The 13,842-nt window shown below is 34.1% G+C and overlaps 1 protein-coding gene across 1 annotated transcript; it reads right to left on the bottom strand.

Annotated features, from left to right (window-relative positions):
- Nucleotides 1–1,920: 1,920 nt before the first annotated feature.
- Nucleotides 1,921–12,670, bottom strand: LOC104077490 (serine/threonine-protein phosphatase 2A 56 kDa regulatory subunit gamma isoform-like). Its single transcript, XM_009578746.1, has 4 exons — nt 12,575–12,670; nt 10,269–10,341; nt 7,824–7,940; nt 1,921–4,586 (listed from the first exon to the last, which is right to left on the bottom strand). Exons 1-4 carry the CDS (start codon nt 12,634–12,636, stop codon nt 4,455–4,457), a joined length of 384 nt encoding a protein of 127 aa, XP_009577041.1. The 5' UTR covers nt 12,637–12,670; the 3' UTR covers nt 1,921–4,454.
- Nucleotides 12,671–13,842: the final 1,172 nt, after the last annotated feature.

Below are 13,842 nucleotides of genomic sequence, written 5' to 3'. Positions count from 1 at the left end.
AGCAACAATCAGAGCAAATCACTTGCTTTCCCATCTCTAATCCTCTTGCATCTCCAATTCTATAGCCAGAGTACTAGAAAAATTACTATGGTAAGGTCTTCATGCTAGCATGAACGCTCTTAGTGTGGTCTTCTGAATCACAAAAATGCTTTAAATAGCTTGAGGCAGATTATGTGAATATCCTTCTAACCCTTGTAGCAAGACAGTGGAAGCCCTCTCCCCTCAACACCATAGGGTCGATGCTTATGAAACTTCATGTTTCATGTGCGCAGTCCCAATATGACTGGGCTCAGAGAAAGCCAGCTGCAGTCATGCTGCTCTTCAATTATGTAAGGAATGAATAATGTATTATCTTCTTTAGCTCCACAGTAAATTCTCCCTTGGGAAATTTTTCATACAAAATTTTTAACTACATCAAAGTTTTATTTCATAAAGTAAAGACAGCTCAAGCCAAGTCTCATCATATAAAAGAAACTATAATCCAGGGAGACAGTGATATGGTAATTAGAATGGCATTTCTTAATTAGCTATATGCAGTCTGAGTCTCCACAATCATTATGCACAGTTAAGGACAAGATTCAAGGAGCAGAAATGCTCCACTTTTAGGTGGATGGTCCATAATGGGATCCAGAACAATATTCTGGGTAACCTGGAGTCGTAGGTATCTCCTGTAAGCCCCATTTCTAAGGTGCTAAAATAGTTTCCATAAAGCAAAGCAACAAACCTCCAGACACAAGCATACTTGTGCTACACTGCCATCTTCTAAAAAGCCAAACCAAGCAAGCAATGCCAAAAAAAAGGTTGTTGGTCAAAGCCCCTGAGCTTAATTCCTTAGAGAGAAAGGATTAAAGTTCACTTCCTGAACATGCTTGCAACTCAATAAGGTATTTATATAGAAAAAAATGTCACTACCACTAGTATTTTAAAACATTATATTTTGAGAGGTGTTTGATCCTAATTTTGTAAACTGAACAACTGAATCCTCAGCTGTTTCAATATCTAGTTTTTTGATTCATGATTAAGCTTGGGAGTGCATGCAATGAGTTTACTTCTGAGCTTATGCAGAAAGCTATTTCTTTCAGTACACAAAGGCTTCATTTATAACTCAAAACTCTTACATTTATAAGTCAAGTCAGTAGTCAGATATTGATCCCAAGCCTACACACACATGGCCCCCCTACCCCCAACCCACCACTTATTGAAAGTCAGCTTTATGTGAGTAGTTTCCTTAGTTCTTTTGGAGACTTTCATGGATTCCAGAGGGAGACAGTTCCTACTGCTAACTTAAGTTTTTTCTTACATCCTTGCCACCTGAACACGTATCACCCACCACACTATAACCCCTAATTTTATGGCTACTTTGCTTGAAGCCTGCCAATATAGAAGTGTTACAGGGGAAAATCCCATGGTATGAAAGGTGCATCTTTTCATATTTGTAGACTGGAGATTTATCAAATTCCTTTCAGTACTGATAGTTGTTCTAAAAGTTAAGTCTGCTTATTCTACTGAATATCCATTATTCCTGTTTTTTGTTTATGGCCTTTCCGTAATTTTTTTTTTTTTTTTTGCTTTTGTGAAATTTATGAATTTATTTTAATTTGTACAGCTGATTCTGCAAACAATGATAATCTGAACACACCCCCAAACACCCTGTACTAAATTTAGTTTCATGATGAGCAAGTAAAATTCACATGTTCTTTATTTGTCCATATAATACACCATTTTTTTTTTTAAAGTTTTAAAATTAGATAAAAGCATATTAAATGGCAGGTGTATGAAGTTCTTCAGAAACAATGCCAGAACAAAAAATTGAATTACAAAATGTTAAAAAATATGTAGGTACATTTGAACTTAACATTTCACTAACGCATAATGTTACAGATATTGTCTAATGAAAAATAACTGTGCCACTTACCTATTTTTGCTGTTTCTAGGAACTTTTTATTCTGTACATAGGACGATTCTGTACAAAATATGAAGTCTACATTTTTATTACTTATTACCATAAAACAAGGTACAATGTATGTACAATATTAAAATGAAGCCATACTAAAGCCACACTAAAAAGACACTTGTAATATTACTTTTGACATTCCTGATGTACAGGTGTAATTTTGGAAAATGGGGGAAGGTGTCAGACAGAACTTTATGAAGAACAACAGTCACCAAAATTCTACTTTAATTTTTCTTTTTATTTTGGATGTATTAGTTTTTGAATTGTTTAGTACAGGATTGTAAGAAGTATAATAAACATGCTAAACCATTAGTGGTGATAGATTTTGGAATATTGCCTAAGTAAATGTTCAGTGGCCCAAAACTTCAAGTATGAATTTATGGTGAACTTTAAGCCTTTAAAAATACCGTAATATTTCCCTTTTTGGTGAGTGTTTATCTTCAATAAAGAACAGAAATAAAATCTAGACAGTGAAAGATGTTCTTATACTTTGAGCATCACACAATCAATCAAACATTGATATACAGTTTGTTTTTTTTTCCGCTCGGATAACATAAGAATAATTCCTTTCAACAACCTCTTGCACAAACATACTGAACACCCAAAATCAAAGGTAACTGATAATCTACCAGCTAAAGATGGAAGTTCAAACAATGGTATATCAAAATACATAGACGTTGCTTTACACAATTAAAAAAGCACCCTTTTTCCCTCAAAAGGAGAAGGCATCTTTAAACTGTTTTAATATAGTTTATCCTAATGGTAAAGCATATTCTTTTTCAAGTTTTACAGGAAATGTTTTCAGACACAGTGGACATTCCACTTAAAGGTTGGGTTGGTCTTTAAATTTAGTTGTTGTAAGCCAATATTTACCACCCACTATTTTCTTCCAATAGACAACGTAACAAATATTGGAAATTGAATGTTAAATGCAACCAACAAACAGCAGGCACTACTTCTGCACAAGGTTACTATGAATGTCTGCTTTGCGCGTTTTTTTTTTTTTTTTAAGGGATGCAGGAGACATTATACTTCCTTAAAAAGTAAAACAAAACTATTTTTAAAGAAGCCACATTTTTATCTCTTTATGCATCAAGACATTAAACATTAAGTTATATCATGTTACTGTCGAGACAAAAGAAACTAATCGCCCATTTAGGATTGCAGAACACATTTCAAACAGCTTGTAAGCAGGATAAGTAAGTCAAAATACTGGCCACCCTGAGAGAAATCAAATATTGAAGACAAAGCACTATATTTTTAAAGAGATTTTCCTCCCGTGCTTTTCCATCTACAACAAAAAGCTCATTACATGCAAGTAATCTTGTGGAATATATAGCAGCATTTGAAGATCATCAGCAACTCAGATGCATTTTCAGTTCACTTGTGAGGTGTATTTGCAGCACATGTGCTCTTTACAACAACAACAAAAGATATTTTCACGGTAAAAATGCGGTCACTATCTCCTCAGCTCTTAGACTCATTTAAAAAGAAGCAGAATGGAATTCAAGGGTCTGTTCTTTTTCTTATTTTAATAAGCTTCTGATGTTGTGTTTCCTGAAAGGTTATGTTCATCTTTTAGATAAAAATGGATGCAACTGAAGTCACGCATAGTATCTGTCACAGAATATTGAACTCCTAGAGCCCAAGAAAAATGCTGAGTATTAAAAGCTCAGATAAGGGAGAAAACAGTGAAAGAGTATTTTATTGACTTGAAAAAACTTAAAATGAAATTTTATATTCAGTCTATTCCCAGTCATAGTAAAGAAATTTTCATTTTAGGAAAAATTCTTCTATCAGTTCATATCTGGAATACTGGTGCTGTATTATACACTAAAGACTGGAAAATATGGCTTTAAATATACATAAAGTATTAGGACATGGTATATATAGATATATATCTTTATCCTAAGTAAAGGAGAAATAAATTTACAGAATTCTTAGAAAGGAATGATAATTGAGGATTGTCATGAAAGTTACCAGTTTGTAAGCCATGTTTTATAATACGAAAGAATAACTGCGTATTTTTAAAACTGCTGGCATATTACAAGACAGCAATAATGTGGAAAAAACTGTAAAGTTGAGAAATCCTAGAAAAAGTTAATACTTAAATTTGAAATAATTTTATTTTTGAAAACACACATTTATCATTAGTACCAACTATTGGTCATTCACTTAGAAAGAGTTTATAGAATGCTCTTCTCAAATATGACTATAAAAACTACATGTTTATCAGCTAGCTGGTACTATGATAACACCTCTAGGAAATCGTGTCCACTTGATTATAGTCAACCCAATATTCTGCATATGGAATTGGGTAATTTACCATTGTTTGAACTACTAATCTTGAGCTGCATACTCTATTAAGTTATTGCCTACAGAACTGGGTTGAAAAGAGTTGTGTGTAACTGATTGGTATGGCACAAAAAAGTAAGTTCTACTGTAGAACTGAGTCCAGAAAAAAACCTTTTCCTCCAAAATAATATTTCACTGTAATAGTTTAATGCCCATCATGTGATATTAATTCATCAGCTCTGCAATGTGATTCCAAGGCTTTCATGGTATAGATATCCTGAGGCAGTTCTGACTTGCGTCGCACAAGAGGACGATCTTTTTTCTGATCTTTCTGTGCCTGAAATAAAAATAGGACAAAGTTGGCCAAAAATTTTAATTACTAAACAATTACTTAAAAATATTTCTTGCACATCAGTATGTTCACTTATGGGAAGAGAAATAAAAAACATACGGGAAAAAGTTTATACTTTCTCCTCTTTACGCCACCAGCTACCCAGTTTCAAGTCTCGAAACCATTTTTTTGCTAAGAGGAAAAATTAGAAACAACTAACAAATTCTAAGCTATTAGCAATCATGACATTACTACCATGATTATCACTTCACAACATTTTTGAAAATAAAATTATCATCTATCTTCTCACTTATTTTTAATTTTGTATGTCTCTACATGTAAGATAAATGATCTTAAGTTTTTTCCATGCTTCTAATTACCCCTACTATTCACATATATGAAAATTTAAGGTTCTGCTGTATTATTTTACTGATGCGTTCTCAAAACCAGAGAGTATCCCATCAGAGTATCCTGAAACTATGTAATGGTGTCTTTATCCCCATGTCTGTCTCACCTACCCTAATTTGCCTGTTAGATCTATGATGTTTATTCATGTTCTTCTATTAAAAAAGTCCTTGTAAAAACTGATTGGCTTTTACTTAGCCATTGATTTACTAGCATGTTCAAAAAGTTAGTAAGTCGTGGTGGTCAGGTTTTATTTGTAGCAAAAAGTATTCACTAAAAATGCTCACATAATCTGGTATAGAAAAAAATTCCTGGTCTACTTTCGTCAGTCATTCCATCACCTCTTCAGTATGGACATTCTGCTACATTGCTAACCTCTGGCATAAAACTTACTTTCACCAAAACTGTGTAGATCGTTACACAGTTCCTCACTTCTGAAGTTTTATTTAAAAAATAAACTAAGCTGTCCTTTTGACTTGCCTTTTTTTTTTTTAAATTGGTAACTGTAATACCTTCTTGTTTTAGCACCAATTTCTGATGGTACTTAGCAAGGAATACATAACTAACTGTCCAGTGTCCTCTCAAAGACTGGTGCAAGAATGCTACCTAGCTTTCTTTTTGCAATACCCTAATCCTTAATGCTTTTCTTGCTTGGTGACCCAGACTTATCAATCCTCTTGATTGATTTATACTTTATACTTCTCACAGATTTCTCTGAGTTTTTGTAATAATAAGAATTCCTGTTTCAAACCGTTCTATTAGCTCTGCTCGGACAGGACCTTTATCTTTGAAAAACAGGCTTATAACCTTCTAATCATCTCATTTACTTCTTGCACACTTTCTAAGCAAGGAAAAGCAAGAAAGCATGCACTTGGAGAGATGGCTAAAGAATGCTTAAACAGTTCCAACCCAAGTTTCAGAATTTGATTTAGTTCAAGATTTGCTTCTTTTCCATTAGCGTCCCTTTTTAAATCCCCACCGCTTCTAACAATTGGGACCCGGGGAGGGGAAGGGGAGGAAAATCAAGCTCATCCATAGGAATTTGATGCACTCATTTTCCAGCTGGAACGTTATTGTTGAAGCTGTATATAGCCCCAACATTATAGCTCTCGAAGCTGAATTCTTTGTAGAAAAGAAGGTAAGACCTAGGTAGAATCCTTGGTTTTAGTTCAGGCTGCCACTACTGTTTGCGCATTTTATGTTGTATAATACTGGCCCAAATCCCCAAACACTTCCAGCAGCTGGGACTGGGAACTTTGTTCTTAACTCCTTATCCCAACTACTAGTATATAGTCATACTTTGGCTGCTTTTCTTCTAGAACTAATGTCAGAGCACTCAGAGTTAGGAGGTATGAGTTTTAATTACCTCTGCCCAGGATGGAAAGTGAATGAAGGTCTCATAAATCTTGAGAAAATGGTTATGTGCTGGGAAATAGCATAGTAAGAGATGGACACTACCATCAACACAATCATAAAATTAAGCAGTACTCATTTTTTTCCAATAATCTTTGTACCTTTCAATAATCAATGTAGCTTTCTCCACTAGAACTGGTTGTAGGCTCTGGAGCTAGTGAAGGGAGGACCCTCTCCCCATCATGTGGGCCTGGCTAAGCTATCCAAGGTCTGAAGAAAGGCAGAAGTTTAGAAACTTTAGTAAGCCCAGTGCTCTTCCCTGACTAGCTCTAACCAGCATTCCCATTCAGGGGAATGCTACCCTCATTCATTGCCCTGGATAGGCATGTAATTCAGCCACCAAGATTTACATGCAATGCATAGGGTTCCACTCCAGAGATGTGTTTAAAAAACAGCAATCACTGAGCATGTCTTGGAGGCATTCCAGCATTTCTTTTGATTTTGACCTTCATCCAAAATACCATAGTACAAATAATAAATAAAATATAATCTTGGAGGATAATGACACTGGAATTTTAAGGAAGTAACATAGGAGGTTAGGTTGACCATATGCTTATTTTTATTAAATTTCTTGTCTGATACATTGGTTCAAATTAACAGACTTTATCTCCGATCTCAACCAGTTTTTCAGCTCCAGATCATTTCGCTGGTCTTAAGCTTTGCTGGATTTAAAGATATTCACATTACTGATATTCCTACCAGATATCTTAGTGATACTGCAATGCTCCCTGGCACATCTCCATTTTCCAGGATTCTGGTTCCACTTAACCGAAGTTAAATTAAAAATACCTGAAGATCACTAAGTATTAGCTAAAGATGAAAAGACTGGAATGACCTTGAGAGTCCTTGCCCTGCAGCAGGTAATGGAACATGACAGATGGTGGACTGAGGAAGACGACCCATGAGTGGGCAAGACAAACGCACACTTTATACATTTTTTCAAAACATAGTAGCTTTAGCCACTAAGGAGGCTCTGAATAAAAAACAAACAAAAATGTCATCAGTAGAATCTGACTATATTTTATACAAGTTTTCCTTATGAAAAAACAAATCTGTTATACAGAGAAGAGAATAGAACATGATGTGGTAGATTTTATCCATATTTTTAACTATCCTTAAGGCATAATCATTGTTCCCATCATGACACAAAAAGCTATTTCTAAGTGAAAAGAAAATGAAACTTTCTGTAGAAGTAGCGTCAAAAGAGATCATACAGCAGATTCACAGGCATTAGAAATGTAACACTGTATTCCTGGCTGCTACAGTATCACTTAAAAGTAGCAGCTGTAATGAAGCTTGTTACTTTAGGATAAATGGTTACACAGCTGAAAATATAACCCTAGTTTATGTCTTGGATTAACAGTTGCTTAAAAAAAAAAAGTAATTCATAATTTAGAGTACTTTGTTATCTTCACATGGCTTTACCTGACAAGCCTCTTCTTTCACTGTCTTTTTCAGCATCTGCAAATCTTCAATTAAAGGCCCATCTGTTTCCATTGCAACAGGACTGTTCAGCAAACTCGTGTCACTATATACTGGGTACTAATAAAATGCAAAGTGTTAAAATAATCATTCTTAGTAATAATACCTAAATACTAAGAGTGTATTTGAGCATTTGAATGCTATGATTAGTTATTTGAGATTAGCTTCAGTATCTTATGCTTCCAGGCACCAAGTTAATACATTTTAAAATGGAACTCCAATACTTTCACTTGGCAGAAGTGTCCTGTTGAAAAACACAGTCAGAATACAAAAAATATGCTTTGATTATCTGAGACTGAATTTTAAAATATTCAGATTTTGCTCGTATTGCATGTCCACTTCGGCAATCACTTATCTGAAACCTCATTAATACATTGTCTATTGATTTGTGAACAGTGTAGCAACCCAAACACAATGATTTTACTTTCTGGTGCAATTTTGTGTTGGAAGAGAAAATACACTGTTAAAAGGCCAAATATGGTTAATATACATTTAAAATAACTTCAAAATAAAATATTAAACCTTTTTGTCTTGAGAAAGTAGAACAGCCATAGAAGTCTTTTGGGAATAAAAAAACACCTTGTAGAAACACTTACATAGTACCTAAAGCTTACTACACAGCACTCTCAATATTTTAAATTCTATTTTAATTCAGATGAGGTGTATGTGGTCTTGAAATCAAAATTCATTTACAAACACACACACATTTTTTCATCCATTTTTCCTCACAAATATTTTAGTACCTGAGTGTACCAATAACTTAATGCAGATGAGACAAAATAGAAAAAACTGACAGCAAGGATTTAATGAATTTAATTATCATGATCTAAAATCTTAAAGTGTATTCTTGTGTCATGCAGAGTCAGGAATAGCTCTTGAACAACAAGAATTGTCAGTAATTAGACAAATTAAAAAGTTAATAGAAATTCCAGGGAAAAAACAACCTTAAAAATCCGTTACATAGAGTGCTAAAAGCATTTATATCCTTACGTCAATTCAGTCGAGCACTCAGTGTTCAAATTAATAATTTTTATTTTAAATTGCTTCCAATTATTAGGTCTCTTCAAGCATACTATGCAGAAAATACTGTATACAGGTCGTGTTAACCAGTTTCAGAAAATGTACACAGTTACAAAAAATTATTTGGGAAGAAAAGGTGGTTTACACTGTAGAACTCTAAAGTTTACCTCTACAAGTCAATCCCCTTATTTAGCCAGACATGCAATACTTCATAATTTTTGACAGCAAATGACCATGTATATCAAGTACTCTTCAAGCAAAGCTTTTGTATGGCTTATCTGATTAGAGGAATGTTTTGTCATGGAAAGTCAATTGCTGCTTTCATATGAATGGTTCTTTTTTTGATTAATTTAACTGATCTGTTGTCAACTGACATATTGCTTAATTTTAACAAATTTTACTTGAGTAATTGTTCCCTGAGAAATGCCACAAGAGGAAAAAACATTTATGAAATTCCTCCTTCTTAGAAAAAAGATGACCCCATACTTTGTTTTAAAATAGCACTGAAATCATAAAGTGTCCCACTTCTGTTTATAGAGTACCGTTACTCCATCTTCCACCACTTTAAACCCAGCTACACGATGTTGGAAAGATACAGTACAGTAAGTTTATTGCTGCAGTATAGTAAAATTCTGGCTGCAAAGTAATTGAAATGTTTGGGGTTTTTTTGCCCATAGCAGCAATCAGTATGATTGAGATAAAGGAAAACTGGCAGTATTCTCCAAGCAAATTAAGTAGGGGGGGGAACCAAGCCAAACCATCCCCTTCTCCCATAATTTCAAAATATAATGAATAGTCTAAAGGACCTTTGTTTCTTTATCAAAATTTCAATTACATCAAGTAATGCCTGCAGGATGTTTTCCTTTTAGTAAGAACCTAAGGTGCAGGTTCACCAGAAGACCGGCCCAATGCAAGTATGAGAACAAATGCAGCAGACAAAACCGTACAATATTACTTTAATCCATTTGACACAGAGGAAAACTAACCAGTCATAACTCACAGTTTGCAGAAAGATCTCTTTTGTAATATATTGTTTGCAAAACAGCTTTTCAAGAGAAACCAATTATGGCATCTCTATATTTTCCATAATTTTGCACAATAACTTTTCAAACCGCAATACAGTATATCTCCTATTATAAGAAAAGGAAAAAGTACTTCATATCATACTTTCCAGAAACCTTTTTTTAAAAAAATAATTACTTGCACAAGAGAAAGGTTACAAATTTTAAAAGTACTTTTATTGTATATCTTTCATAATACAATTAGTGAAATTGCTTTATTTCCATGATCAGTCAGACCTGTTTCCCCCACTGATATTTAACAAAACTAAAGTATTTAAACATGAACATGTTAATCTTTTCTAAATACCTGGGGATTTGATTTGGCTAGATTTTCTATTTTAACCCATGCTTCTTCTCGTTCCTTCAATTTTAGCTTCTCTCTGAAAAAAAAAATTAGAAACAAAAATGGCAAAAGAAGCTTGGTGAATCTTGCATCACAACTTGCATACTTTCTTAAACATGAAGAAATTCACTAGAAGAATTCAACAGAATAAATTATTTAGCTATGCCTGTTTTAGCCTACTGCCCAAAATATCACTTACTGTTGACAGGATAGTTTGCATCATATCAATACCCCATGATCACAAAGCAACATTAAAAGGGAAAAAAACTTGTATTTTCTCATGAAAGCAACAAACTGGCTGATACCAGTTTAATAACTGTACATTGTTAAAAGAGTTAAAATTAAAACAGAAAGAAGTCTTGATCTATGTTGAAAGTGTGTTTGTGTTTTAACTTTATAATATTTGAATTCTATATTGAAACATAACAAACTAATATCTGACCATAAAAAAGGGGCAGAAGTTCTTACGGTCAGCTCAATGGCTTCAGGTAATAGTTTAAAGGAAAAGGCCCAGAGACATTTTGAGTTGAACACTATCAGGGACGTACCTGACAAAACCACACTCATTCAAGGGAGTCACAAGCCAACAGGGATGACATGGGATGCTTTTTTTTTTCTTTTTAAATTAAAGTAGGAAAGGTCTGTTTCCTTATGCCTAATGTAATTTAAAATGGTAAAATCTAGGGGTTTTCTCATTTCTTTCTTACAGGTAAAAAACTTATTGCAGAGACTAGAATGAACATCTGTCTTTGAAAGGTGGCAGACTTTAAAAGGGCTTTTAGCTTAAGAGTGCCAAAAATGCTCTCAGGCTTCAATGCATAGAGCAGATGATCCAAATGTTTTAAAAAAAAAAAAAAAAAAGCAGTAAAGCAGTTATATTCAAGCACATACACAATTTGCCTCCAAATCTCAATTAAGTTAAGTTTGGGCTAGGGTGGAAGAACTCTTTAACCACACCCTTTTCAGTTCTTGTGTGGTGGGGGATTTTTGTAGTTTTGTTTTGTTGTTACGTCACCCAGCACTGTGTCTGCCTTAGTTCACACTCAAAACGCCACCCAAAAAAACCCCCAAAAACAGAGAAGAGAAGATTGCTTTCCCATTTAAAAGGGATTCTACTTATTTTCTGTTAGGGAGGAGAGACTTACACAGTCTTTTTTTACAAAGCAAATGCTCACATTCTGTTATCTATAAACACTATTGTGAATAAGTGGTTTAGAGGCCGCTTAAAGTGTCCCAGGGAAGAAAAAGGGGGTGTGTGAATACACCACTACAATCACAGACACATATCTCGTAAAAATTTGTTATACTACAAGCTAATTTCTACTTAAACTGTAATAAGGAACTTCAAAACTTGGACAAATCAATCTACATTAAGAATCTGTACTACTTCCAGTATATTTGTTTAAAATAATTTGAACCACTAGTTGAAGGAATACCTGTACACTTTGAAATTAAAAACAAAATTAAAATCCAGGTATTTTCAGTACCCACTTTCTAACTATGTTCTCCAGCCCCTAAAATGAGAGCCAAACCATTAATATTTTTGACTTCTCAATCTCACTTTAGTAGGCTTTATAATAACCGAATATTCAAAAATTATGTCTATTTAACAAAATTGGAAATAGAGGAACAGAAGATACGTGATATATGATCATAAAAGTTATCTGCATTTTTGGGCATAAAACAGAAAAATTCTAGCTTCCAAATCCCTGCTCTGTTCACTCGCCTATGCAAGAATATACTAAACTCAGCAGAATTCTTCTGGCAAATAATGTACAAACACCCTGTATTACAGTAGAGTAACAACTTTATTTTGGGTAATTTTTAGAAAAACATGCACATGTGCTCACACACAATGCAATGCTGAAAAATACCAGAAAAGTGTTTTGGGAAGAACTGAGTGACAACATGAAAGAAAATAACGCTGGGTAAATAAAGCATACTAAAATAAACACAGGATGTAAACGAAACTGTTTAACAGATCTTTTACACCAGGCTCCACGATTATCAGTGTCCCTCTCAAAAAAAAAAAAAAATTTTTAGGAAGATGGTGACCCCCAGCAGTATTAGGCCAAAGACTACATGAAGCATCCTATTCTTAAGATTTTCTCATTATATATGAACTGTAAGTTTCACCAAGTCAATTTTGAGACTGTTGCACTGTAATCAAATGGGCACAACTTCCAACTAAAGACAGTAGTTTTTCAGAGCTAAAGCACTCTGAACAAATTATTCAAGAACAGACAGACAACACTGACATGAAAACTTACTTCAGTTTTTCTGCTTTAAATTGTTGTGTGCAGTCATCGAACAGTTTTTGGTTCATCTCCATGAAGAGTTTCAGAGCATTGTATATCAAGCCATGTATTGTCCTATAAGTAAAACTTCTGGTTGAAACTCAGAGTACTTTAAACTTTGAAATCTATTTTTTCTGGTCAACAGTAGCCAATAGCCTACATAACTGGAAAATTACATCATTTCAGAATAAGTGAAAACAAAACTAGTTAGTGGAAGTTTCAGTTTACCCTCAAAAGGGCTAATAGAAGTACTAAAATTACCAACTTTGAATGCAGTTTTCTTACTCTATAGTACTACTATTGTCACTTACACTTTTGATGTTTGAACTTCATTTTTAATACTACGTGTATCAATACAGGACTAGTTTTGAAATCTAGTAGCTGATACTAATCAGAGTAGGGTTATTAGAGAAAACGCAAGATAACATTAAAGATCTTGATATAAGTAACTTACTGGCAATGGACAAATTCATGAAAAAAAGTTAGTGATTAAAAGGAGCCTAGAAAAGACACCATTCATTTTGAAAACTGTCACACAGCAACAGCACTTACTTCAACACAATTATGCCAGGACTCTTTAGAAAAGTGTTAGAATTCTATTACAAGCAGTGGAATGCAAACAAAAATTGAACAAAAATAATCTGCTTTATGAAGCACTTTTACAGCGTAATTTACAGTTGCAGTCTGTAATCTATTGCTGATCATTAAATCCAAAAAGCAATCAGTTAAATGATTACTTTGTATCATACATGTGAGTTACAAGTAAGAGTGCAGCTGTACTGGGTAGCATGACTTCTGCTCAGAATAAAATGAATGCATGGCCTTGAAAGCCAGAAAAAACAACCGACAGCAATCCACATTTACTATGCACAGTTGCATCACTGAATCAGAATGTTATTAATGAGTACATTATTTGTTACTGCTTACATCCAGTGACAGTAACCAATCACTTTAACATCCCTTAATTTTCCATTTCTTTTCCTGTGTTCAGTGGCAGATTTATTACGCATTTTTGGCCAACCCATCAGCAGTCCTCAATTCACGGCCAGCGCTAGACTGTGACACTTTCACCATCCCAGCAGTTGCACAATAGCTCAAACAAAGAGGCACTTTACAATGGAACAGCTGCAGAAAGGAGCTGACCAGGGCTGTTTTCATGCGTAAGTACTATGTTATTGTGGGGAAAAAAGTGAAAATAGTCAATGGAGAAAGAAGAGAAAACAATAAACAAAAGCGGGGGG

Source organism: Fulmarus glacialis, unplaced genomic scaffold (genome assembly GCF_000690835.1).
Source record: "Fulmarus glacialis isolate BGI_N327 unplaced genomic scaffold, ASM69083v1 scaffold9705, whole genome shotgun sequence".
Lineage (NCBI taxonomy): Eukaryota > Metazoa > Chordata > Aves > Procellariiformes > Procellariidae > Fulmarus > Fulmarus glacialis.
Note: the sequence above shows the minus strand (reverse complement) of the source record. Positions and strands in the feature narration are given on the sequence as shown.